The sequence below is a fragment of the Nyctereutes procyonoides genome, unplaced genomic scaffold (genome assembly GCF_905146905.1).
Source record: "Nyctereutes procyonoides isolate TBG_1078 unplaced genomic scaffold, NYPRO_anot_genome, whole genome shotgun sequence".
NCBI classification, from domain to species: domain Eukaryota; kingdom Metazoa; phylum Chordata; class Mammalia; order Carnivora; family Canidae; genus Nyctereutes; species Nyctereutes procyonoides.
In genome coordinates, this window is record NW_026575140.1 from 23,493,316 (window position 1) to 23,521,120 (window position 27,805).

The 27,805-nt window shown below is 56.7% G+C and overlaps 1 protein-coding gene across 2 annotated transcripts in view; it reads left to right on the forward strand.

Moving 5' to 3' along the window:
* The first annotated feature begins 1,353 nt into the window (after positions 1-1,353).
* JPH3 (junctophilin 3) overlaps positions 1,354-27,805 on the forward strand; it is an 85,041-nt gene continuing 58,589 nt past the window's right edge. For both annotated transcript variants that reach the window (XM_055307074.1, XM_055307075.1), the window contains exon 1: positions 1,354-1,760. In XM_055307074.1, the coding sequence (XP_055163049.1) occupies positions 1,379-1,760 (382 nt within the window). In that variant the 5' untranslated portion in view covers positions 1,354-1,378. The remainder of the gene's footprint in view (positions 1,761-27,805) is intronic.

Consider the following 27,805-nt stretch of genomic DNA (forward strand, 5'->3'; position numbering starts at 1 on the left):
GAAAAGCCGGGCGGGCGGGAGCGCCGCGTGGGGGTGCGGGGGTGCGGGGGTGCGGGCGCCCGGGGTCCCAGCCCGCGCCCCGCGCCCTCCACCCTCCACCCTGCGCTCTGCGCCGGGAGGGGCAGCGGGGCCCGGGGGCTGGTTCGGGCGCGCGCGGGTCTGGGTGGGGCGGGTGGGGCGGGAAGCCGGCGCGGGGGCGCGCGCGTGGGAGTCGCGCGGGCGGGTGAGGGGCTGAGCCGGGGGGCGGGAAGGGACTCGCGGGAGCGGAGGGTGGGCTCGGGGGCGCGCAGGGGCCGCGCGAGGCCGGGGGCGCGGGTGGGCGTGGGGGGCGCGGGCGCGGGGGGGGGGCGGTGCGGGCGCGCAGGCCGGGGGCGCGGGGGGGGGGGGGGGCGGGGGGCGCGGGCGCGCAGACCGGAGGCGCGGGGGGGGGGGGCGCGGGGGACGCGGGGCGCGCAGGCCGGGGGCGCGGGAGGGGGGGTGCGGGCGCGCAGGCCAGGGGCGCGGGTGGGTGCGGGCGCGCAGGCCGGGGGCGCGGGTGGGTGCGGGCGCGCAGGCCGGGGGCGCGGGGGGGCGGGGGTGGGTGCGGGCGCGCAGGCCGGGGGCGCGGGGGGGCGCGGGTGGGTGCGGGCGCGCAGGCCGGGGGCGCGGGGGGGCGCGGGTGGGTGCGGGCGCGCGCCGCGCCTCCCCGAGCGCGCGAGCCGGGCCCGGAGCGCACGCCGCCGCCGCCGCCGCCGCCGCCGCCGCCCGCCCCGCCGCATTGCTGCTGCCGCCGCCGCCCGGCCCGGTCCGCGGCCCCCAATATGGTGCAGCCGCCCGCGCCGCCGCCCGTGCCGCCGCCGCCCGCGGGCCCCGCCGCCGCCCTCGGGCGCCCGCAGCGCGGCAGCCGCAGGTGGGGGGCTGCGCCCCGGGCCTGAGCCGCCCGCCGTCCCCGCCCCGGCCTGCGCGGCCAGCCCGGCGGGCTCGCCTCCGAGGGGCACTTGCCGCTGAGGTGGAGCCGTTTGCACCAGACGCTCCTGCTCCTGCCCCCTCCCTCCCCCTCCCCTCCCCTCCCCCTCCCTCCTCCCCTCCGGTCCTGTCTCCAGCGGGAGCGCGAGACGCTGGTCAGGCTCCGCGGCGCAGCTCGAAAAGGAAGAATCGCCCCCAATTGACTTAAATTCCGCCGAAGCCGGCGCCGCGGCCGCCCGCCGCCCGGGATCTGCTCGCTGTGGTGTTTGCTTTCTCCATTCTTCCTTAAAAAAAAAAAAAAAAAAAAAAAAAAAAAAAAAAAAGGCAAAACAAAACCAGCCAGCCAGCCAACCAAGAATCCGGTTTGTTGATCGCCTTGGTTTTTTTTTTTTTTTTTTCACCGTTTGCGGGATTTGCAAACCGAGTTACATGCATGTCCAGTGGGGGTAGGTTTAATTTTGACGATGGAGGGTCCTACTGTGGAGGCTGGGAGGACGGCAAGGCGCACGGCCATGGCGTCTGCACCGGTCCCAAGGGCCAAGGCGAATACACAGGCTCGTGGAGCCACGGCTTCGAGGTGCTGGGCGTCTACACCTGGCCCAGCGGCAACACGTACCAGGGCACTTGGGCGCAGGGCAAGCGCCACGGCATCGGCCTGGAGAGCAAGGGGAAGTGGGTGTACAAGGGCGAGTGGACGCACGGATTTAAGGGGCGCTACGGGGTGCGGGAGTGCACGGGCAACGGGGCCAAGTACGAAGGCACCTGGAGCAACGGGCTGCAGGACGGCTACGGCACGGAGACATACTCTGACGGAGGTAGGTGCCGCTGGCGGTGGCCCCCGCGCAGGGCAGGGCAGGGCAGGGCAGGGGGCTGGGCGGAGGAGGGACCTTCTCCTCGGCCTCTTCTGTTTACCTCTGGGGAAGTTGAGCTTCTCCCTCCAGTGGGGCCGTGCGCACCTGGGGCATTTCCTGGGGCTCCCTGGAGGCCATAGCTGCCCTGGCTACAGGTTGCCCCACTGCCTGGTGGGGGACAGCACCCCTGTGCCAGCTGACGATTGTTGGGGGCTTTCCAGGAGCAGAGCCAGGCCCAGAGCCGTGGGGCTGAGCAGTGTCAGTGCATCATCCAAGCGCAGGCCAGAGACCTGCTGGAAAGGCCAGGCTGAGCCCCAGGCCCTGAGCCCAGGGCCTCATCTGGGACCCACCAAGGGTGGAGGGGAGCTGGGAGAGCCCCCCTCCCCCCCCACCCCGGCCCGTGTTGGCAGAGCTCCCTTGGTGCTGGGCCTCCAGAAGTCAGGCCCCAGCTCTGCTTGTTTTCCTGCGGTGCCGAAGGGCCTCCCTTAGTCCTGATCAACCCAAGCCAATGGAAAGGGAGTGATTGGGAGAGGAGCACAAACCCAAAGCAACACAACACGGCAATAAACTTCTAGGTGGTTGGACGCGGGCTAGCGCAGCCAGAGAGGCTGCTAGAGGGAGGGAGGAGGAGGCCCATCTGTTTAGCGAGAGCCCAGGAATCTTGCCTTCCAGTGGCTGAATCATTTTCACCGGTAGTTTAGGGAATGCTCTGTGCCTTCATTCTAGCATGCCACCACATTCAGGGCTGAGCCTGCCTGCTTGCCTGCCCTGGCTGCAAGATGGTTTCTGTGCAGGGAGCCTTGGCCCGCTTTGCAGCTGCCCACTTGTCCTGGACACTCCCGTGTCCACTTCTCCGTGCATCGGAGAGGCATGGAGCATTTACTGTTCCTGGAAGCCAGACCCCAAACAAGCCCACTCTCTAGATGCCCCCTGCCCCCCATCTGGGAGCTTATCCTCAGAAGTGGCTCTGTGACTCCCTCTTGGTAATTTGTCAGGCATGGATGCCTGGGAAAAGCATGGGGCACAGCAATGACTTGTGTGCTTCTGCTGGGCATGGAGATCATGAACGTACGTGTGGTCTTCTCCTTGCCTGCTTGCTGCCTCCACGTCTCATGAAGCAGGCACTAAACACCTGCTCCCCGGCCACATCCAGGACTGATGGAGGGCTGGAGAGTAATTATTATTTTGGCTTATGCAACTGAGAGGCAGGTTCATTATTACTCAAAGGAGAGGAGGCGTGGGGGGCAGTTAATTATATAATGCTCCTGCCTATCAACGCCGTGCCCGGCCCTGTCCCAGGCGGCCTCTTCTGTGCTGTTGTTGTTTTCATGGAGCAGGTTGGAGAGCATCCCTGACCCTGGCGCGCAGGGGCTCAACTGAGCAGACTCTCTGGGTTTTAGGCGGTGCGTGTGTGTGTGCGCGCGCACACAGCGAGGCTCGGGCAGCAGATGTGGGTGGCTGAGGTGGGCGACTCAGCAGCCTGGCGCTCCCAGCTGGGCTCCTCGGGAGCCCAAGGGTAGTTGTCACCCTGGGGGCTCTGGCTGTGCTGCTCTGCGGATCTGTCCCTCCAGAGGTGCTGCCAGCTGTGCCTGAGCCAGGAGAGCAGCTTCGCGGTCTCATGTGGGAGCCCAGGGAGAAAGGAGGCAGGCCCCTGTCCCTGTGGAAGTCCCCAGAATATCTAAGAGTGAGGTCTAGCCCTCCAGGCTGTCCACCTTCCCGGACACCTTGGGTGGCCTGCAGAAATCTCTCCTTTGTTCAACAGATACTTACTGAGTGCCTGCTATGAGCAGGTGCTCTGGGTTCTGGGAAACCAGCAGTGAGCAAAACAGACAAAAGTTGTTGTCCTCAGAGAGCTTCCATTTTAGAGGGAAGGGTAGGAATTCCTTTGTGCTAATGGAGGGAAGAGACCTGATTCTGTGGCTGGCCATGAGTTTAGGGTCTGATATGTTGATGTGAGAAATGCTTCCTTCTGTGGATTGATGTTCTCGGGTCCCTATCCCCCATCCAAGCAGCTACATAGCCTTCTGCTCCCCAAAGCACATTGCCTTCTACATTGCCCTGCTTGGGCCCTCCCATGGTGGAGAGAGGGGGACCATGTCCAGTTTACAGATGAGGCCGGAGAGACCCAGGAGCCCGTGGGACAGGCCAGAGCCCCCCACCCACGGTGGCAGAGTCATGGTTGGAACTTGGATTTGTCCAGAGTGGAGCCCCCACCCCCCCACATCACACCACCTGTAGGCCAACCAGGGTAGGCTTACAGGCACTGGGCGCGGGAGCTGACTGCTCCCTGTCGGTTGGTAACATGGCATGATGGAAAATTGAATTGACCCTTCCGGCCTGGGATAATCAGGCTGGACATCTGGGGCCACCTTTCTGCGACAATGGTCCGTGCTTATCCTCAGGAAGGAAGTGACTGTTGAGAATGTGTGCCCTGCAGCAGCCCATCAGGCAAGCAGAACCAAAGTGGGGTGTTGCAGCTGTGGGTCTGGATGTCCCGTGTGTCCCCGCTCAGCTGGTGGGTGTGGCGGCTCATGCTTTGGGGAGGGCAAGCAGAGCCCTCACGGAGTTCATGGTCCTGACTCCGGTCCGACTTTTCCCTTGCACAAGGGGTGGGGAGATTGGGCAGGCATCAGCCCAGCTCGCAGTGCTGACTTTGGGAAACGGGGATTTTCATGAATAATGCAGAAATGGCAAATGTATTCTACATTTGGCTGGAATTGGTATGGACTCCATTTCAACTGGGGCCGCCTCTGCCAACTCCTCCTCCTCTGGGTTCATCCTCCCCCCGAGTGCAAGGCACACGCTTTCTGCCCAAGTGAGCCCAGTGACTTCCAGGGTCTGTCTGTTGGGGGGACACCTTGGAGATGGGGAGACTGCAGGGGCCGGGCCCCACAGGAGCATATGCTTTGGAGTTGCAACCCTTAGGCTTTGTGACCTTGGGCAAGTTCTTGAACTTCTCTGAGCCTCTATCTCTTCATCTGTACGAAGGACTGATAACATCTGTAAAGCAGGTGGGGATTGATTGAGGTGCGTGCACTGCTGTGCTAGGTTCCTAGTAAGCTTTCATCATTACTTACCACTATTCTGCTCTCACGGTACACGTGCAATGAATGCCACTTACAATGATCATTACTGGAGCCAATAGCCAGGTGTGATCATGGTGATAATGATGATAAATGGCAACATCAAACACTTATTAAACAGGTACTGTGTGTCAGGTGTGGGGCACGTGCTTGCATGGATTCTAGCACTTAATTCCCGTACCTCTGTGGGGTTAGTTTTCTTATTTCTCCCATTTTCCCACATTGGGAAGCGGAGGCTCACAGAGAGGGCAGAAGACCTGACTGGCGGGTGCCAGGCAGCACCAGGATTCGCGCTCAGGACGGTGATTCCAGAGCCTGTGCTTTTGTGTGGAACACGTTCTCTAAACTCCCTTGTGCAAAACGACCTCCTCGTTCCTTCCTCTTCCTCCGCACCCCGCTTCTTCTTGGGGCGCGGCAGCCCGGAGTTGTAGGCAAAGGCACAGGTGCACACCCAGCTGCTCCCTCCAGCCTTGCTGGCACTGCATGGCCCCTTCTCCACTCGCTGGACTCCGCACAGGTAAATATTTCCTCCTGGTGCCGTGTACACAGGACCCCTCGGACCAAAGTTGCCCCCACAAATAAACCCTCCCACAGCCTGAAAGATGTGAGTCATCTCACACACCAGGCCTCCCCCCTCAAATGCAGATTCCGTTCACTGGCCCAGATCCCTCGGCCCACACAAATCACACACGCCCACAGTCTAAATTCTAGTCCCTCTGCGCCTGTGCGCGCGCACACACACACAATACACCTGTCACCCAGAGACGTTTCCACCTCGTCCCCCAAAACACAGCCACGTGTACCCTCCAGATCCCTCCCAACTCCTGCTCCTGAGAAGCAGGTGTCCCTGTGAAGGGTGAGTGCCAGCCTCCTAGGAGGGTCAGATGGAGCTTTGTTTCCACTTTAAGTACATGTTTAAAAAAAAAAAAAAAGTACATGTTTATGCAGTTAATGCCCCTTTTAAGGGGGAAGAAGCCCTCATCCAAACAAAATAAATGACCATGGGGCATATTTTTTATACTAGGCCGTGAATATGTAAAAGCAAACTTAAAAAAAAAATCCACATGCCCAGGTTAGGGAGGAAGCAGGTCCATGGACATGGACTGACGGACAGACCAAGTAGGCCAATTGGAATTCATTTCAGAAACAAAAGCAGCTCCTGAAGATAAGCATCTCCTCAGAGATTCTGGTTTAGCCACTTTGGTGAGGGAAAAGGCTCCGGGAGGTGAAGGGAGAAAGAAAAAGCAAATAACTAGTTCTTTGTTGCCAATAATAGCTGAGGAGGATGTGTTTCTGCACGCTCCCCTCACCCAGCGCAGCCCTGGAGCGATGTGGGTGCTTCAGATCAGGCACCTTACCACACGCGGGTGAGGAGATGAGGGTCAGCACCCTCCGGAAATAGCCGCTCCCTGGCCGCTGAGGTAGCGAGGAGCCCTGGTTGATGGTGACAGCACAGCTGACCGAGGGAGGAGGACTGTGGGCTGGAGGGGGCATGGCTGGGAAGACAGAGAGTGGTGGTGGCTGCTGGGGCTCCTTTTCCTCCTCGCTTTCCCCCAGCACAACTCTGGATAAGTGGTTGTCGACTCTGAGCTGACAGCTGTGTATCTAACGCTCAGCATCCTTCGAGGACAACAGGATATGTGGATTTGTGGGATCTAGAGGGGGTGATGTTTCTTTGGATTTCCCACTGTGGTCGCCCCCTCTTAGATCAGCCACTCCCCCAAATTACAGTCTCCGGACTCGTGCAAGGCACATGGTGGATGGAGTGAGCGCTAACCTGGGGTCCTGGCTTTGCTCTGTGCATCCGACCAGGGCTTCCCTCAGGCCCACAGGACCCACTGTGCCTTCCTTTAGGACAGAGGAGCGGCTGGTCTCTTCAGCACCATGGAGAGCGCCGCACAGATGCGGCCCGCGCTTTGCTCTCTTTCTCTTCCAGCCGGGCCGCCAAACTGAGCCTCCCCGCCGGTGACCACCACCCCTGACCTGTCCAGCACCCTTGGCCACCAGAAGTTTTCCTGTTCCTGCCCACCCTGTCAGTGTGTGGGTTCCATACTCCAACAAACACCACCCCTGGTGAGGGGGGTTTGCTGTTTGCACCCTATACTGTCATGTTGGGTGCCTCCTGGTGTCTGCTGGTGACCTAACAGTATCTCCTGGCTGGTGGGGTGGGTCTGGAGTGAGGTCTTTGCCTGAGGCTCACTTTTGTGCCTCTGTGTGCGCCTCTGCTCTCGCGAGGTGTGCAGAGGCTGTAGGTGTACAACCAGAGCCAGGCAGAGGGATGATCTTGTCTGTAGCAGCCAGTAAGAGACTGCTGTGCCACCTTTCTCCTTAAATCAGTGCTGGGGTTCCTCACCTGGACCAACCCTACCCAATACAGTGGCTGCTGGCCACATGTGGCCTTTTGAATTTAAATTTGAATCATGGTGAAACACAATGTAGATATTCAGTGTTTCCATCTCACTAGCTGTATTTCATGTGCTCGATAGCAATGTGGGACTTATGGATGGTGCAGAGATAGAACTTGTCCACCATCACAGGAGGTTCTGCGAGTGTGTAAGCTTCGCACTGGGAGGGATGGGTCTATGCCGGTCACTGCCGTGTGTCCAGTGACTGCGGTGGTGCTGGCATGCTGACTGTGGATGAATGAGGGCAATGTATCACTGCCATCACGCCACACGTCCACTTCATTGCAAGCACTTACAGCTGGGCATTGAGCATTAAAGGGAAAGTTTTCCCTGAGACTCTCATGCCAGTAGGTCACCCTCACTCATGGTTCTCTGAAAGCATCTCTGTGATAAGTCCCTGATGGGTTTTGTTTTGCTCTTGGCTCTGTCATTGCTTGTAAGGCTCTGCCATTGTTTCCCAGGAGTGAGATGGATGGTATAGAATAAAGGGAACCCATTCTGATGGTGTTCCGACATCCTGAGGGTGCGACGCAGTTGTGACCAGAGGGCAAGGTGGGAGCACTGTCTAGTGAGCAGCGTTTGTGGCAAAGTGCTGGGAGAGATGCAGAAAAACAAGCAGCCTTTCCTCCACCTGCTTTATAACTCTCTTTGCTGCTATAGTTGCCTTGGTTTGACTCGTCCAGTTGCTGAGGCGCATTTCCTGAGTCTCTACTGTGTTCAGGGGGGAAAGGACACAGAAGCTCAGGGTGGCCTTTTGTGAATCAACCTGGAAATAGCTGCTGAGCCTGACTGTGCTTGTGTCTGTTGGGGCTGCTGTCACAGAATTCCACAGACTGGGGGCTTCTGAACAATGACATGTATCTCTCACAGCTCCCGAGGCTGGGAAGTTGGAGGTCAAGGGGCAAGCAGATTGGTGTCTGGTGAAGGCCTGCTTCTGGATTGCAGACTGCCATGCTCCCTGTGTCCTCACGTGGGGAAAGGGCCAGAGGAGTGCTCCGGGTCTCCTTTATCAGGCACTAATCCCATTCCTAAGGACTCCTTGAAGGCCCCACCTCCTAACACCATCTCATTTATTACCTGTGAATCTGGTTGATGCCCAAGGTATGCCGTACGTAGTTTGCAGCGACGTACAAGAAGCAGGATGAAGTGACTTCTACCAAAAAGTCTGGATGTGAAACTAAAACATGTAAATAATCAAGGGTTTCTCATTCTGGAGTCTGGGGGGCTCTGATGGAACCCCGCAGGCGAGGGTTCTGAGGAGGGAAGGGGAAGTGTGTCCCTGAGAGCAGCAGAGGTGTCCAGGGGAGGGGACAGCTGAGCTCAGGCTGAATGACAGCGGGTAGGGGGCCGTGGCTTCAAGACTAGCGTTGCCGACTATGCAGGAGGCATGTCTTCTGTGGTGGAGCCATCACACTCTTTGCCTCTCCCCATGTGCGGCTCCCACCTTCCTGGGTGTCCAGAGAAACCACAGTCCTCTGTGCTGCTGATAGAGCAGGTGTTGGGCAGGGGGCTGGCCCACCACTGTCGCTATTGGATGGAGTGTTTTGCAAACTTGACTGTGCATCAGAATTGCCTGGAAGGTGCCCAAAGCAGATTTGCTGGCCCCACCCCTGAATTTCTGGTCTGAGATGCTGCCTGACGATGTACGTTTCTAACAAGTTTTAGTTGGTGCTGCTGCTGCTGCTTGTCTGAGAACCCTACCTTTAGAAGCATGGCTCTAGGCTGGTGCTCCTTGTTTCTTTTTTTAAACTTACATTCAATTAATTAACATATAGTATATTATTAGTTTCAGAAGTAGAGTTCAGTGATTCATCAGTTGCCTATAACACCTTGTGCTCATCACAAAAAGTGCACTTCTTACTGCCCATCCCCCAGTTACCCCATCCTGCTATTCCCCTGGTCTCCAGCGACTCTGTTTCCTAGAGTTAAGAGTCTTTTGTGGTTTGTCTCTGTCTCTGATTTCACCTTGTTTTATTTTTCCCTCCCTTCCCCATGTTCATTTGCTTTGTTTCTTAAGTTCTACATATGAGTGAGACCGTATGGTCTTATCTTTCTCTGACTGACTTATTTCGCTCAGCATAATACCCTGTAGTTCCATCCACGTCGTTGCAAATGGCAAGATTTCATTCTTTCTGATGGCTGAGTAATATTCCATTGTGTATGTAGACCACATCTTCTTTATCCATTCATCTGTCACTGGACATCTGGGATCTTTCTGTAGTTTGGCTATTGTGGACATTGCTGCTATAAACATTAGGGTGCAGGTGCCTGTTCAGATCACTACGGTTGTATTTTTTTAAAAGATTTTATTTATTTATTCTTGAGAGACACACAGAGAGAGGCAGAGACACAGGCAGAGGGAGAAGCAGGCTCTATGCAGGGAGCCCGATGTGGGACTCGATCCCGGGTCTCCAGGATCACACCCTGGGCCGAAGGCGGCGCTAAACCACTGAGCCTCCCGGGCCGCCCCACTACATTTGTATTTTTGGGGAAAATACCCAGTAGTGTAATTGCTGGATCATAGGGTAGCTCCATTTTTAACTTTTAAAGGAAACTCCATCAGTTTTCCAGGTGGCTGTATAGGCTGGTGCTTCTTAACCCCAGCAGCACAGCAAAGCCACAGGAGATGGTTCCCCAGGAGACTGTTAAAAATGCAGAATCTCAGCCCCCCATCCCAGCCCTGGCCCAGGGACATCCAGGGCCAGAAGCCGCATGTTTGAAAGATGCCCGGGTGGCTCAAATGTAGGAACTACCACTTTAGTCCCAGTCTCAGCTACATGTGGAATCATCTGGCTGCTTTGGAAAATGCTGAGGCCCAGGCCTCACCCAGAGATACTGACTGAGGTGGTCTGGGTGCATTGGGATCCTTTGAAGACTGTCCTGGTGATGCTGGTGTGCATCTGGGATGGACGGCTGGCTATGCATCCAAGGTGTTGCAGGGAAGATGGTAGCGAAGACCCAGCTGGAATTCTTGCCAGGGTCTGGGAGGGTGGCCTCCTGGCCTGGGTCCATGATAAAACCCAGCAGGGCTGAGAGCCCCTGCTCTAGGTGGTTCTTCAAACGCCAGGTCAAGTGGCTCATGAAGTAGATGCTGTGCTTTAAATAAGTAAATAAGTAAATAAGTAAATAAATAAAACAGATGTACAGATTTTCAAGCATTTGCCAATGTTCCAGCAAGGGGAAGAGGGGAGCTGCTGTGTGTGTGTGGCCCCTGCTCTGTCTCTGCCTTTTTCTCCTCCTTCCTTACAGAGCACTGTCCCTACATTTAGGGCCAAATTCCAGGATAGTCTCTCCAGATCTTTAATTTAACTTCATTGCACCCACAAGGACCCTGTGTCTGTGCAAGGGCATATTCATGGGTGTTGGGGTTGGGACAAGGACATGTGTGTCTGGGGGACACTAGTCACAGACTTCAATTTGAAAGTACTCCAGAGCACATACGTGGTCACCTACAATCCCAAAGCCATGGAGATTCCTTTGAAGGAAGGATACTCAAAAAAATTTTTAAAAGATTTTATTTATTTGAGAGAGAGCAAGAGAGAGAGAGAGAGAGAGCATGAACAGAGGGAGGAGCAGAGGGAGAGGAAAAGCAGACTGTCCGCTGAGCAGGGAGCCCAATGAGGGGCTGAATCCAGGGCCCTGGGATTGTGACCCGAGCTGAAGGCAGATGCTTCACGGACTGAGCCACTGAAGTGTCCCAATACTCACTATTTTTGAACGTCTGTGTGTTTTACCATAGATGTTATCACTTTTAGTCCTTAAAATAGTGCTTTGTGTTGAGGTATGCAATGTGCTCCCATGAAAGAGGGGAGAAGGTAATGCTCCCAGCATTGGGTGGCTTGGCGAGGCCGCAGGGCCGGTGGGCAGCGGGGCTGGCCTAGAGCTGTCTGCAGCACTGTGGGGACAGTAGCGTCGGCCACCCCCTTGTGTGTAGACACAGTTGAGGCAGCTGAGGACCAGGGAGGCACCCACGGTCCGATAGTAACACAGAGGCAGGGAAGAGTGGCCGCGTCTTCTGAAGCCGGGCCCTCGGTGGCTCTTTGCTCGGCATTCATGAACTCGTGGGTTTTCCAGACTCCTCTGAGAGTGTAGTGGAGCTGAGGGTCCTCTCCCAGGACACATGCGGGTCCCTGCACACGTGACGTTTTGTGGGTGCTTGTGGGGGTCCACAGACTCCCTAAGACTTATCCACGGACCCCAGGATAGGAACCCTCCAACTTTTCATGGTGCCCAGACACGATCATCAGTGTGCACAGCAATTGGGACCTGGAGGGAGGGCAAAGCCAGCAGATGCCTGCAGCCGGTGAGTCCAGAGCAAGGGCTGAAGCGGGTGGCGCTGGCCTTCCCCTCCTCCTGTCCCATGAACACGCCCCTTCCTGTGCCCAGGCCCCAGGGCCCTCAGCTTCTCCTGCAGGACCATCGGCTGGTCCAGGCAGTATTTGACCCCTGAAACTTCTTCATCCTGCGCCCTCCCCACCAGTTCAGCTAGACTCGAGTGTCAGCAGGTATCTGGTCAGGAGCTAGGAGCTGCCTGTGCCTTCCTTCATTCGGCCTGCCTGGAAGGCGTGACTCCCCCATTCTGGAGGGGGAAGCAGAGGCCCAGTGAGGCCAAGGAGATGGGGGTGCTGGCTAAGGGTCTCAACAGCTAGCAATCTGCTCCAGACCTCCCACCCTGGGCTCCCCAGGAGGGAACCTAGCAGAGGACACACGTCTGGGGCCATCTGGGGCCAGAGTCCTGAGGACCACACTTGAGAACCACCTGCCCCTTCCCGTCAGCCTCTGCCTTGGGCGAGGACCCCTAACCGGAGAAGAGGAGACCTCTGAAGGTGCCGGAGGGTTGGTCTCACTGTAGGAAGCTCGGGAGGGTTTTTCGGTGGAGAGGGTTCCAGGTACTGAGGGAGGCCCTGAGGGTGCGCCCAGGAGTCCCGCCGGGTTGGGGGTGTGCATGGCAAACCAGTGCAGGGTTTCTCGGAGGCTGGTTGCAGAGGCTAAGCCGGAGGACCATGAGCTGGCGCCCCTCTGCCCACCTGGGGACTGGGCAGCCAGCTTCTGTGCACGACCATTCAGTGCCCCCTCCCTCAGCTGTTTGTTTGCTTGCTGCTGAGGTCAAAGGCCTGGCTGGCGGGGGGTGGCTCTGGGGGAGAAAAGGCAAGAGTTGAATGCATTTTGATGAGGCTGGTGTGGGGTGCCAGGGCCCCAGAGTGCCTTTGGGCTCTCCATGCACACATGCTCCCGTGGAGGTCCCGTCCTGTGGACCGGAGGCTCTGGGCAGTGAGACCGGGTCTGGTGAGTTCCTCACTGTGACCCCACAGCAGGGGGAGCTCTGGAAATACTGCTTGGCTGATGCATGGATGATAAACCCATGGAGAGCTGGAGGGTAGGAGCGGCAGCCTCATGCAGAGCAGGAGCAGGGGTGTGCAGGGAGGGAGAACAGCGGTGCAGAGGCTCACAGGCCACAACAGGTGGCTCATTAACCTAAGGAAAGGGGCCTGGGGACAGGGGGTCTGAGCCTAGCTGCCAGGGCCCCACCGGAGGAAAGGGGGTTCATACTCTTGTAGTTAAGTTTTTGTTTCAAGATGCGTGTGGACTCATATGTGGTTTTGAGACTAACACAGAGGCATCCCCTGTGCCCTCCACCCAGTCTCCCCAAAGGTAGCACCTGACGTAAGAACCACACAGCGTTGCAGCCAGGATGCCCACAGGGACACAGAGCGTTTCATCAGCAGGGACCCCCAGCCGCCTTTCAGAGCCACACCCTCTCTCATCCCTCCCATCCCTGGCACCCACTCATCTGCTCTCCCTCCTGTCATTTTCTCATTTCCAGAATGTTCTATATATGGGATTATATAGCATGCGACCTTTTGGGACTGGCTTTCTTCACTTACTGTGGTTCTCTGGAGACCCATCCATGTCGTTGTGTGCATCCATACCTCATTCCTTTTTTCTGCCAGGCGGGGTCCTGGGCTGTGCGTGTGTGCAGATCACACTGTATAACCACGTACTATGGAGGGGTGTCTGGGGCCGTGATGAATACAGCTGCTGCAGACTTGCATGGAGAGGCTCTTAGGTGAACATAGCCCTCGTGTCTCTGGGATATATGTCTAGGAGCGCAACTGCTGGACCATTGCTGCCTGTGCGGTGTGTTTGGGTCATCGCTCTGGCTGCTGGAGGGGAAGGAGATGGGAGCCAGAGTGGAAGCCGGAGACCCCTGGGAGGGTGCTTGTGTCCAGGGGAGGGGAGATGATGGCTTGGGTCTGGATGGGGGCAGTGGGTTTGGCAGAAACAGAGCCCCAAGTGTTTGGAGGTTGGCTGAGCAGTGGGCGGAGCCCAGACAGCCAGCTCTCAGTTGTGAGCGACCTCCTGGACCTTCCCTTTCAGACAGTGGGGACCTGAGGGCTGAGCGGGTCTATGGGCAAGAATTGCATGTGGAACGAGTGTGGTGTGAGAGGCTTCATGTGGCCAGATGAGGGTGGAAGGCTGCAGGGAGATTGTACCTAATCTAGGTGGGGGCACCGCCCGCTGGGACTTGTCCCATGAAGTCGGGAGGGGTGGCACTAGAGGGGAGAGGCCCCAGGACTCAGAGCGAATGGGAGAGCTGGTGAGGGTTTCTATGCATGTGCTTGCTGCATGCAGATGTCCTGTGAGCCAGCTGCCAGTACTTTGTGTTGTTATTACAAATCCGTTAAAGGCACCGGTGCTGGATTATGGCCCCTGCTATGCACCTTGCCTTCTTCCCACTTGTCCTTTCTGCACCCTAGATGTGGTTCTGTGTCTGCACCCTGAGAGGGGGCACATGGTAGCACCATGATATGTCTTTGGTATCACCTTTGTGGCGGTGTAAGTGACATAAAGTTTGCCTTTTCAAGTGTACGATTCAGTGGTTTTTAGTATGTTCACGAGGTTGCACAGCTGTCACCACCACCTGATTTTGGAACATTAAGAAATATTTTTTTCAAGATTCTATTTGTTTGAAAGAGAGAGAGTGAGAATGAGCGGGGTGGTCGTGAAGGGAGAGGGAGAAGCAGGTTCTTGGCTGTGAAGGGAGCTTGTTGCGAGACTTGATCCCAGGATCCTGGGATCATGATCTGAACTGAAGGCAGACGCTCAGCCACTGAGCCACCCATGCACCCCTAGAACACTTTTTATGACCCAAGAGAGAAACCCCTCGTGCAGTAAGCAGTCTCACCCTGGACAGCCCCCAATCTGCTTTCTGTCTCTGGGTCTGGATGCTTGGTGTGGATGGGGTCCCACAGGGAGCCTTTGTGGCAGGCTTCACCCTCAGTGTGTTGTTTTCCGAGTCATTCACGGATGTCCCCAGGCCGTCACCTGTGCCACGACTTGATTCCTCCTTAAGACTGAATAATATCCCATGGTGTGGTGAGCACACGTTTCATTTATCCATGCATCCGTCCGTGGACATTGAGGTGGGTTCCACCTTGGGGCCAGTGTGAAGAGGGCAGCTGTGAACAGTCCTGGGTAAGTTGTTGTGCGGACATGCAGTTTCGGGTCTCAGTTCTATAGAGACCTGGGTGGGGTGGTGGGGATTGCTGGGTCCCAGGGTGACTCCTTGTTGGGCCTTGTGCTGCCGTTGTTCTGTCCTCCACGGCAGCTGGCCATCCTGGGCTCCCACCAGCACTGCCATGGGGGCCGCTTTCCCCATGTCCTCACCAGCACCTGCTACGCTGTCCTTGCGTTCCGGTCATCCTGGTGGCTGTGAAGTGCTGTCTCCTGTGGTTCGGATGTGCGTCTCCCTGAGGACTGGTCCTGTTGGATCTCTGTCCACGTGCTCGTGGGCCACGTGCAGGTCTTTGGAGACATGTCTGTTCAGGTCCTTGCCTGCTTTAAAACTGGCTTGTCTTTTGATTGTTGAGTTGTAGATGTTTAAAATACATTGTAGATAGCACATTGACTTAAAGTCCAGCGCCCGCCTCCTGACTCCCCCCCAGGATTCCCCTGTGCCTGCTGCCTCCCCATTGGACGGTGGATTCCTTGAAATAAATTTGATGCCTTTCTCTTGCCTGTAGAGTATGAGCGCGGTACCAGGACACAGTAGGTGTTCAGTAAATGTTGGCTTGACAGAATTGGAGCCACTGCCCACCGGCTAGGAGGTCAGAGTTCCCATCCAGGCTCTGCAGTGGAGGCTTTGAAGGGCCGCATTTAGGGGCTGTTTCACCAGCAGGGACATAACAGCCGTGGTGTCCACAGGGTAGTTGGGACCCACACGGGTATTTATTGAGCACTGACCATGTCCCTGGCAATGAGCCGGCCCCAAGTGCTATGGTAGTATTGGGCCGGCTGAGGGGACCTGTCCATGCACCTGTTACAATAGCTCCCCTTTTACTGCTGACAGGATGGAGGGAGCTGGGCCAGGGCTTTCCCACAGAGACCCAGAGGATGGTGGAGGGGGGCTGGGCAGCCTGGGAGCTTGCAGATGCTCCAGGAGGAGTGTTTTTAAGTGTGCGCGTAGGCAAAGGGAACAGGACCATCCGGGAGCACGGGGAACCAGCGGCTGTGGCTGTGGTTGTGCTAGACTCAAGGGGCAGTGTCCAGGGGTCAGGCCCTGCCTGGGTCTGCACAGAGCCAGCCTGACTCGTAGGGGCCAGGAGGTAACCCACTGGAGATGAAGATCTCAGCCCAAAGCTGGCCTGGAGCCTCCCTGGACTCAGGTATCCCCCACCACCTGGACGGCGTGGGGCTGAGTGGCGCGTCTGCGGTGCAGGGCCCCATCTGGAGGAAATTAATTGTGGATCCCCGAGAGAATGCGGCAGAAATATAGCAGAGGTCAGAGTTTTCTCGGGACTGGAGGCGGCCCTGGTGACAGTGACCATGAAGTGTTCACAAGTGCAGAATGTCCTGTTAGCTGGAGGCCTGAGCAGGAGGAGGGCAGGGCAGGAATGTGCCAGCCAGGGGAGGAAGTTAGTGGAGAGACAGAGAGGGAGGGAGGGAAGGTGGGAGAGACCAGGAGAGGGAGAGAGACAGGGGGAGACAGAGGGAGAGAGACAGAGATGGAGAGACAAAGAGAGAGGGAGAGACAGAGACAGATGGAGAGACAGAGACATAGATGGAGAGACAGACAGAGATGGAGAGACAGAGATGGAGAAAGACAGAGATGGAGAGACAGAGACAGAGATGGAGATAGAGAGGGAGAGACAGAGACAGATGGAGAGAGATAGATAGAGAGAGAGGGAGAGATGAGCCGAGGGAGGAGACAGGGGAGAGGGAGGAGGGATGCACACCTACTACTCACCCGTCCTTTGTTTTCACTGGCACCGAGCATCTCTGGGCAGGCACTCCTGCCTCAGTTTCCAGCCCTGCCCCTGCCCCTCAGGCCTGTGAGGAGCAGGAGCCTTAAATGAGAATGAGGTCCCCAGAGCACGGGGGATTCATGATGCCCATGAGCACAGCTCTCCACCCCTGGCTGCCAGAGCTCATCCACCCTGAGCTTGTTTCCACGTGGCCCAAAGTGGAGAGGTGAAAACCCTGCCTTCACCTGCCTGATGCAACAGGGTCCCATCCTGGGGACCCCTTTCTGTCTGGAGCCCTGGCCTGGGGGCGCCCCCTCCATCCTTGCAATGCTGCAGGATCCCAGGCCCCCAGCAAGGCAATCAGGCCCAGGGCTGTCTGAGCTGATTCTGAGTTGAGGGGTCAGCACTGGGGCTTCCTCATCCCTCAGGAGGGCCTGCAGACCCCTGCTTCTGGGCCTTCCCCTCCTCCCACAGCAGCCAGAGGAGTTCCTGTAGAAATGTCCAGAACTCCCTCGGGGGGTCCAGGCCTTCCAGCCAAGACACCCAGGAACCCACCTGCCCTGCGGTGGAACAGTCTGGTTTCTTCCTCATTGCAGGGAGTGGGGGACCCTCCCATGGAACCATGGGGCCAGAAGTTAGAGCCTGCTGTGGGGCTGGGGCTCTGGGTGGGTGGTTTGGGGAGGGCGGGGTTCCCTCTGCTCTTCCTCTCTCAGCCTCCAGGACTCTGGTGACCGATGGCCAAGGGAAATGTTTCAGGAAAACCCAATCTCAAGGACCTGTCAGCCGGACTGAGACAGCTGTCTGGACAGAGTCCCCAAGGGGGCGCAGGTGGACAGGTCTGTGCGGGTACTCACGGGCCATCGCCCCGCTGGCTGGGCCCCTCCCTGTCCTCCCTCGGCCCTCCAGAGCTGCTCTGTGCCGAGACGCCTGTGGAGCTTTTAGTATCCCTCCTTGCTCTGGACAGCAGCGCGCTGGGGGCCTGAGGACACACTGCTGTACGTCCCTCCCCAGGCCCAGCACAAATTTGGAGCTGGCAACCACGGGGGCCGCAGGGGCAGGCGGGGACCCCAGCCCTGCATGTCCTTGGCCTGGCCCACCCTCAGCCGGCCACACTGGCATCCAGCGGGGCAGGTGTGAGGTTCCTCCTGGCTCTGGCCCTGCTTCTGGGGGGCAGGCCTGGGGTGTCTTGCTCCCCCAGGATATTTGTAGTTACTCTCCCGGGACATGCCGTATCTGTCGCTGACCAAATCGCAGGTTTGGCCACTGGCCACTGTGGTTCACTGCCTGTCTAGACCTCAGGTAGAGAGAGGGTAGTGAAAATAAAGGTATAAATTCTTTCCCCATGGGTCCCAATTCCATCCGCGGACCTGCTGGGAGTCTGCACACTCATGCTGGGGGACCGTGCTCCCACCTCGTCCCTTGGGAGCAGATGTCATGTCTGAAATTGGACTGTCCACCTCCGTGTCCTGTGGGGAGTCCTGCCCTGAGCACTCTCCACTGCACGGGCCGTGGGACCCCCTGGGCCATAGAGCAGGAGCCCCCTGGGGCGCCCAATAAACAGGGGGATTGAGGAGGGTTGTTATTTGGCAATTCTGGGAAGTAGGGGTGTGTCCCCCGGGAGCGATGTCTGTTGGGAGGGGTTGAAACCCCATCTCCCTCCCCAGGAAGGCTGGAGCTGCCTCACGCCATGGCCCGTCCTTTGCAGGGGCTGCAGAGCGGGGTGCTCCTAACCCAAGGCTTTAGTTTTTGTAATTCATTGAGATAGAGTTCACCTAGCACACACGACACCTACTCCAAGTGCACAGTTCAGTGATTCCTGGTGTGTTTGTGGAGTTGTGCAGACATCACTGCCATCAACCGGAGAGCACTTCATGGTCTCAGAGAGAAACCCCGTACCTAGCCGTCCTCTCCCCAGCTCCCCATTCCCCTTGGCAACCACCGAATCTCCTCTCCGTCGCTGGATTGGCCTGTCCTGGACACCTCATGTCCTTGTGTCCTATTTGACACGGGGCCTCTTGCATCCTCAAGTCCCTTACCATTTTCTAGGGGAAGTGCCAGAGCTCTGCTCCTCCTGAAGACTTTGCAGTACCCCGGGGCATGGAGGGAGCACATCTGGCTTGCACAGTCATCCGTTGATGGCCATCTGGGCTGTTCCCACCCTTGGCTGTTTGAAGAACGCTGCTGTGGACGTTTGTGTGCGGGTGTTTGTGGGACAGGCGTTCTCTTTTCTCTTGGGGGTGGACCTAAGCATGGAGTTGCTGGCACATATGGTAATTCCTGGTTTAATGGTTTGAGGAACTGCCAGACTGTTTCCCAAAGTGTCTGCACCCTTGTACATTTCCACTCAGCTTATTTTTTAAGAAGAATCTTCTGGAAGCTAAGAAGTCCTTCCCAGCATCCCCCCACCCCCAGGTGGGGGGTGGATTTATTCCCCAATGTGGCAAATTCTGTGTGTGGAGAAAACCCTAGCAGGGATGGGGATGGCAGTCATGCCAGGCATGGGGAGCAGCCCTCAGTGCCACCTCCTGCAGGTGGTCCCGCCACAGCCCTGCCCCTCTGCCTCTCCCCTGCTCTCATCCTCTTCCTGCCAGTAGTGTTCCCACCCTGTCCCTCTCAATCTCAGGTCCAGGGGGTTCTTTGTTCTGCATATTCTCCGCCTGGGTACGTGATAGGTCCTTTGCAGGTGGTGGCTAGGTGAATGAACGTTATTTAGAGAAGGGGTCTTCTCCCCACCCTGCAGGAAAGTGAGGCCTAGGGGGTGGGGAGGGACCTAGAGGGAGCTCTGTAGCTAGGTGGTCATCGCGATCCTGCTCTCTACGGGAGAGGTCATGGCAAAGGACACTGATGTACAAGGTATCCCCGACCACTGATCAATCTGTTTTTGTCTGAGAGGGTAGGCTCTGGGAGACCTGCATGGAAAGGCGACAGAGTTCTGGGGGACCCCTCCAAGAAGATAACAGGGACTTGGAGATCCCCTAGGTGATAACATGTACCTGGGGCCTCCGTCGGGCCATAGTGGGCAGGTTGGGGGTTCCATGAGGCTGTAACAGACAGGTGGGGGCCTCCGTCGGGCCATAGTGGGCAGGTAGGGCATTCTGTGGGGTCGTAGTGGGCAGGTGGGGGGCTCTGTGGGGCCATAGCCAGAAGGTGGGGCCTTCAGGAGGATAAAAGAACACACAGGGCCCCGTCCCTAGCTCTCTGCCCACATCCTCCTAGGTTCTCATGTTCAGTCTCTGTCTGGCTGAAGTCCTGTGGATTAGGGACCATTGGCTTCATTTTATGGACATGGAAAGTGAGGGTAAGTAGCTCGTCCAACCTCATGGCTGATGGTGCATGCAAGTGGCCTCATAGGAGTCCTGGCTACACTCCACACTTACCTGGGCCTGTCCCTTGGAACTGGCAGCCCTGCATAGAGACCACCTGCCCCAAGCCCTCTGGCCCAGAGCTTGGGAAACTGAGGCCTGTGGAGGTCTCACAGGGGCCTAGAGACGCCTCGAGGGGCTGGAGCCCTTGTGTCAGCTGTGCTGTCTTCCTGGGATGATGGCTCATCAGCCACATCATGAGCATTGTCTCAGTGCGGGCCCAGGGCTCGAAGGCTGGGCGCTCAGCAGCGTCCTGGTGTACCTGTGGTACCCCGACCCTGCGAAGTGACATAGGTCAGAGGGAGATTTCCCAGGACGGTGAGCGGTGGACGCTGCTGTCTGAAGGCAAGATGGAAGCTTGCCCAGCAGGTGGCTTTTCAGGAACAAGCTCATTGGTTCTCAAATGACAGACTGTAAAACAGAAAGTGATGGTGGTCCTGGAGCAAGAATGTCTTAGGAGCTATTGGAGTTCCCTCCTGCTGGGACTCCACCCAGAGCCCCCCGGGGCCACGCTGCTGGGCAGGCTGAGTGTCCCTGGTAAGTCCTCACAGCTCTCCAGGTGATGCTAATGGGAGGATCTGGGTTCTTGACCCGGAGTGGCCTCAGTCACATGGAGGGTGAGTCTCATTCTGGATTGCCGGCCCGCCTCCAGGGGCTCTGCTTCAGCGGGTCCAGGGGCCTGGGACTCTGCATTTCAGCAGTTCCCAGGTGGCGTGAGTACTGCCCAGGAGAACTGCACCCCATGGAGAGCCTTCCAGTGCCCCCTCTGCTCAGTCACTTCTCAGCTCACCAGAGCGCGGGCCTGACCTTACAGGGGCTAACCTTGTGGGCCTGGGGCAGCTGCGGAGCCTCTGCGCCCACTGGGTGACCAGAGCAGGGAGTGTAGCACCAGGAAGGGTGCTCTCCAGGCGGTGGGATTCAGAGTAGCACCTACTCTGTGCTGCGTTCAGTTCTGGCCGGCCTCCCGTGAACACCCAAAGGGAGGGTCCCCCCTTTTTTTTTGAAGGATGAAAGTAGTGATCCAAATTGGCAACCCCCGAGGTCCCCCTTTACTCTTGATAGCATTGAGCACTGCATCTAGATGCCCAGCCACCAAAGTGTGGATTAGATGGATGAATCTTTGCTTTTGGTCTCAGCTTAAGGAGAGGAACCTGCGCCTCAGTTCTCACAGCTCTCCGTCTGGTGAGGGTCTGAAGATCTGGGCCTTCTAAGGTCCTTCTGGGTTTGGGGCAGGCCCTGCTCCCTGAGGCCAGGCAGGACGTGGGGCTGAAATCTGGAAGCTGGTCCTGTCAGACACAGCTTCCCAGGTCCTGTCTGGGAAGTGTGAGACACACCCAGGTCCTGTCAGCCTGCATACCTGAGCCACCCACCCAGGGTCTCTCTCAGCACGAGTCCTCTCACCACCGGCCTCATCCCGCAGGAGCAGCTCTGCGCACGAAGGTATGAGAACCACCAGGCCCCGGGGGGCACGGGTGCGGTTGAAGCCAGAGCCTGTGTTCCTTGCGGCAGACTTCTTCCTTATATTTCAGGGGGTAGTGGAGAGAACTGTCCAGAATGCAGGCCTGGGTGTCAGGCACCCTTGGGTGGGGTCCCAGCTCAGCTGCTTCTCTCCATGTGGGGAGTTCGGCCAAGGGACTCTGGGCACCAAGTGGAAGAAGACCTCTGCATGGTGCAGACACACTGTGTACCCTTGGCCGTGTGGGCTGTGCCATTCCTCTTGGCAGGGGAATGAGCCTCTTCCCTGCTCTGCGAGGTCAGGGTGACGAGGCAAGCAGAGTCAGTCTCCTTAGGGGACATGGCTTGGAAGGAACGACACAGGGACACCTGGCTGGGGTCTGCAGACCCCCCTCGACTTCAGATTTGCCTTGGACTCTCACCGACCAGCTGACCTTCCCGAGTGTGGGCTTCCCCTGTGGTGGGGACCAGGAGGAGTCAGAGGCTCCTTCCAGCTCAGGGACAGCCAGATCTCCTCGCTCTTCTGCTGTGTGGCCTTGGACCAGTGCCCTCATCTCTCTGAACCCGCATGGGCCCTTGTGAGATGACCACACCTGGCACCCTACCCTGAGTGCTCAGCAAGCGTCAGCTGCCCATGTCCTCCCGCCTCGGTGGCTGTGGTTCTTGACAGCCAGCCTACCCAGAGGGGTTAGCCAGGTGCCCCCAGGCTGAGAGGACAATGGATAGAAAGAAGTCTCAGTGACCATCAGGATCCCTGACTTGAAAGAACAGTCCTTATTCTGAAATTTTTGTTTCCTTATGTGAAAAGCACTTTCCCTGGACTCATAATTGCCAAGACTTGGAAGCAGCAGAGCTGCCCCTTACCCTGTGGTGGATGACCACACGATGGTGCGCAGCCTCGGGAGAGCAGAGTCTCAAGTGCTAGGTACTGTGTGCAAGAGGCCAGCCAGGAGGGCTTCACTGTGCACGATCCCAGCTCTGTGACACAGGTCAGGGCAATGGTCTGGGGGACAGTAAAGGGTCTGTGGCTGCCCGGAGTTGGGGGAGGGGGTAACAGACAGAACACAGGACTCATGTCCTGTGGGCAGAGTGATACATCTGTAGGGTGCGTATACGCTTGTCCAAACCCAGATTGTCCAAGTCCGAGCGTGACCCCTGCCATCAGCTGTGGACTCCAGGTAGTGGGTTGATACTGGCACATGGACTGAAACAAATGCATTGCAACAAAATGTGTGTGCAGGGGGCACCTGGAAAGTGTGTGTGGTTCCCACTCAGGTCTTCTGTAACCCTGAAACTGCGCTTAAGTTGAAAAAGCCCACCCATTATGGACGGGCATGGGGAGCAGAAGGGCACCGTGGACACTGCCATGGAGCCCCGCATGCTGAGGACCGTGGAGATGCTGGTCTGGAGCCTGGTGCCCCCAGCATACGCAGGTGTGCCCCCCTCCACGGTCCACCCAGGTAGAGGGCTCCTCGTGCCCACCCCAAGTGCACTCCAACTGAGTGTCTGGGTGCACTGCCCGCACCTGGGGCCTGTCTCTTTGGAGCTGCAGGAGGATGAAGGAGGATGAACAAGGAGCCAGTGTGGTGGCTGTGGTGGCTCCACCCCCTCCTGACCCCCGGGCACTTCCTGGCTCATCTCCTGCCCTCAGCGCCAGAATGACTCTTACCTGTTCCCGCTGCCCAGGGTCTGTTTCCTGCCTCCAGTCTGCACACATCTGATCTCGGGGAAGCATCTCCCTTCCGTCCCAAGGAGACCACTGACATGAGGCCTTGCCCCCCCGCCGGGGCCATCCCCACACCCTTCTCAGTACCTGGGCACAGCAGTCAGCAGGCTGGCGTCCTCTGTGGGGTGTGGGGCTTTGCATCGGCACCTGGCACCCCACAAGGTCTGAATCCTACTCGAGCCCTGGCTTCCACCCTGCAATGGTGAGGATGTGATGACTGGTGATGACCCTTTGTGCAAATGCTCGTCCCCTTCCCCCTCACAGTGTGTCCTCTCATTAAGATAACATGTGCTCACAGCTGAAGGCGTCCATTCAGGCCCAACACAAACAGCCGCCAGCCCCGGCCCCACCTGCCCAGAGCTTTGAGCCGCTGCTCACCGTGTGCACTTACTGCTTGTTTGTTCTCGTAGTCATCGTGTGTGGACTTGTGTGCCACATGGAGAACTTTGAGTCTTCGAGAACCCACCCCCTTCCCTAATTTTCCGGGATTTAGGGCATATTTTGTTAAGCCCAGAATTGGTGCACTTTGTAAGCACACGGCAAAGGCTTACTATGGGGCCAGGCCTTGCCCCGACCCCTCGCTCCTCCCCGTGTCTCCAAGCACAGCTGAAGCTCCTGACTGCTGCTGCTCTTCCGCTGCATGGTTTCTCAACCCCGTTCTTTCCCCACCTTCCACATGTTCTGTGGAAGACCTCCGTGTGCAGCTTTGCATGTGAACCAGCCTGCCAGGTTCTCTACCTGTACCTACAGAGGCACACGTAAGCGTTATGTGTGATACACATTTTCTCTGTTGTCTCCTGGAATTCCCGTGTCTATACCCTGAGCTCTCCCGTTCATGGGATCTCCCCGCGGCTTGCTTTATCATGCTTTACTCCCTCACCGTGCTGGTGCGCGTCCTGCAGTAGCTTCGTAAGGAAAGATGCCTGAATGATTGTTGTTGTGGCTTTACTGATAAATTGGTCATGTGGGGAATTCTAGGCTGAAATCATCCAGGACTTGGGGGCAGCGGCGGTGGTGGCGGCACCTGCCCCGATGACTCGGTTTCACTGCTGCAGAGGAGGCCCATACCGTTCAGATTCTCCGTCCCTCACACGCAGTTGCCCCCTCCCCATCCCAAAGTGGGATCTTTGCTTTTTGGGGAACGGGGATCTGAAACCCCACAACATCGAATGTTGGTGGACTCCTCCTCCATCGTGCTGGCGTCCGTGAGCCCCTCCAGCCTGGACCCTTCATTTCTGGGAGCTTTCCCATTGTTAGCCTTTGGTGATTTTCCGGAACTCCTGCCACACAGACTTGGGGCCCAGCTGACTCATGCGCGACTCTGATTTTCTCCTTACTGTTTCTCACTGCTTTGCCCACCTCTTCTTTTTGTTCCAGTTTCTGATTTTCTTGAATTTATCTTCCAACTCACTTACCAAAATTCTTATTTTAGCCATCATGCTTTTAATTTCCAGGAGCTCGCTCTTTCTCTCTCTCTCTTTCGTTGCATTTTATTTGCACTGTGTGAATGCGGTGTCTTCTCTCTCTACAGATTTAATTTCTGGGCTCCCTGATGTCTTTCATACTTTGCATTTTTCATGATTCTCTCCAATTCCCCAACCCTCCTCCTGCCACACATTTATTTGTATGTTGGAGTCTTTCTTCCTGTTAGAGGCTTTCTCCAAACATCTAATGACCCTTGACTGTTCTTTTTTTTTTTCTTTTAAGATTTTATTTAAAAGTGAGCTCAAGCAGGGGGAGGGGCAGAAGGAGAGAGTCTGGCAGACTCTGGGCTCCATCCCAGGGCCCCCAGACGATGATCTGAGCTGAAGTCAGACCCTTAACCAACTGAGCCACCCGGGCATCCCGGGATGTTTATTAAAGCAAGATAACAAAAAGTTGGCTGGCCCAGTGCAGCCCCTTCAGAGGATTTCCCTCTTCCTCCTGGCTGCTGTCACCCCAGCCACCAATCCCTCCCTGGACAGACTGGCCATGCAGGCAGGGACTGCCTCCTAAAGTCCTGTGTCTGGTTCCTCTCTGCCGAGTGTCTCTCGGGTTATGATTTTCTGGTTCTGTATCTCTAGAAACTTTTGTGTCCTGCAGGACAGAACATGCATATGTTCTCAGCACCCCGGTTTTTATCCTCTCTCTTGGTTTGTCCTCTTAACTTTGACTTACATGTATAGTTGCATCACCTGGCTGACAATGGAGGATTTATACTGGCTTGTGAGGCTGCCATAACCGAATGTCACAGACTGGAGGACTTAACCACTTGCTGTTTGTTCTGTCCCCGTTTGGAGGCTGGAGGTTGAAGGTCAGCGTGCCAGCAGGTTGGGCTCCTCTGAGCCCCCTCTGTCGGGCCTATGCTCTGTGCCTGTACCCCTGCTTTCATCTCCGCTTCTTAGAGGAACAATTGTATTAGGGCCCAGACTCAAGCCCCCTATTGCTTTTTGTGGTAAAATACAACATAAAATCTACCATCTTATCTACTTTTTAAAGATTATTTATTAGAGAGAAAGAGAGAGAGAACAGAGGAAGAAGGAGATGCAGATTCCCACTGAGCAGGGAACCTGATACAGGACTTGATCCCAGGACCCTGGGATCATGACCTGACCCGAAGGCAGAGGCTTCACTGACTGAGTCACCCAGGCGCCCCTCATCTTAACCATTTTCACGTGTACAGTTCACTGGTGTTAAATACAGAGTTGTTCAGCAGTTCCTACCATCTATGTCCAGAAAGCTTCTCTTATAAAAACCCCTGCACCCATGAACAAGTCCCCTCCAGGCCCTGGTACCTGGTAGTTCTGGGTTTATTGTCGGGGAGCCACTGTGCCATCACCCACAGCAGCTGCACCATTTCACATTCCCACTGATGGTGCACAGGGTCTCTGCTTTCTCCACTTCCTCGTGGGTGTGAGGTGGGGTCTTGCTGTGGGTTTGATGTGTGTTTCCCTGATGGCGAGTGATGTTGAGAATCTTCTTGTGGTGCTTATCACCTCACCTTTTACCTTAATCCTGTGTGCAAAGACTGTGTCACCAAATACAGTTGGTTCTAAGGTATTGGGGGGGCAGGACTGTAACACGGGGGATAAATTCTGTACCCTGACTCCCGTGGTAACTCTTCAGAGCCTAGCTAAAACCAAGCTTTAAAAATGATACTTGCAGGGCACCTGGGTGGCTCAGTCGTTGAGCATCTGCCTTTATCTCAGGTCATGATCCCGGGGTCCTAGGATCGAGTCCCATATCAGGCTCCCTGCTGGGAGGCTGCTTCTCACTCTGCCTGTGTCTCTGCCTCTCTCTGTGTGTCTCTCCTTAATAAATAAATAAAACCTTAAAAAAATGATACTTTCTAGCGTTGGTGATGATGAGGGGAAGCAGTCACTCTCGTGGTCCTTTCCAAGGATAGCGTATCAAAAACCTTAAAACAACAGAGAAAAAAAACTTCTTTCAAATGAGCAAATTCATTCTAGGAGTTTATCCTGAGGATATAATCTGTATACGAAGATAAATTATCAAAAATGAGGAATGACTTTAAGTGTCCCACAGAAGATGGGCTTGTAGCTTCTATGTGGTGGAACGTTCATGTGTTTGGCTAGCTGCAGCCATCCCTAATGATGCAGAAAAGGTGGAAGGAGGTCCAGGGTACATTTTGAAAGAAGGTTCTAGAACCTAGTCTGCCCACATGTGCGGTGATGCTGCCTCCCTGGCTCTGCAGCCCACAGGCCAGGTGTCCTTGGCCCAGGCTCTTCACCTCCTGCCACATCCCTCACCCCAGGGATGCCCCGACCAGAAGAATCAATCGCCTGGGGGTGGTAGCCAGTGCACATCACCTGGTCTTCCCTGACCATTCTAATTTCATAGGTCAGAGTTTGGGCCTGGAACTGTGGTTTTCTCAAAAACAAAACAAAACAAAAAACCAATTGCAACAAGTGTCTTTCATGTTGATGGTCGTGTAGGAAGCACTAGTTGCCTTGTTTGGGAGTCCTGCCTGGCTTGGGGATTCTGGGGTCGGCCTTGGTATGTGGAAGTGCTGGAGGGTAGTTTGCACTTGGGGTGCAGTGCACTCTGCCATTCGTTTCCAGAAACTCCAGGAAGCCCACTTCCTGGTGAAGTGTGAAGCACAAGAAATACGGGGTGCATCTTGACTGCTCGGTGTGTCGTCTCCAGCTGCTCAGATGGCCCCTGTGCCCCCCCCAGCCCGGCTGGGATGCAGAGATGGAGGGGCCTCTGTGTGTCCTCCTGGGCATGAAGGTGGGGATGCAGCGTGCTCTGGCCAGCACCCCCGTCCCCCCGCCACTGAGGACAGAGGAGCCTGGAGCCTTGTAAACGCCATCTGTTCCTCGCAGGGAGACACCTGTTCAGCATGGGGCCCTCACAATCAGGTGTGACACATCCTGGGGTGCACAGACATAGATCCTGAGGACAGGGGTGATTCGGGCATATCTCAGGGAGTGTTTGGGTTCAAGGGGCACATGGGCTCTCTAGAAGGAGTGAGGGTGTCCTGGGGACCCGGCACTGGAGAAGCATCTACCCCCGTGCCTTGCTCTGAGGGAGAAGACCCTGTCAGCTTCTCTGTTTCCTTCTCTGGCGGGAAGCAGTCATGCAGGCCTCCTCACCTCCTGGCCGACGTCCCAGAGGGAGAAGGTGGTCAGTCACCCTTCTGGGTCCAGTCACTGTGACGGGAGCAGAGGCACCACACCTGGTGCCCCCAGGAGAGGATGTCCCTCTGGGAGGCAGGCCAGTCTGGGTGGGGT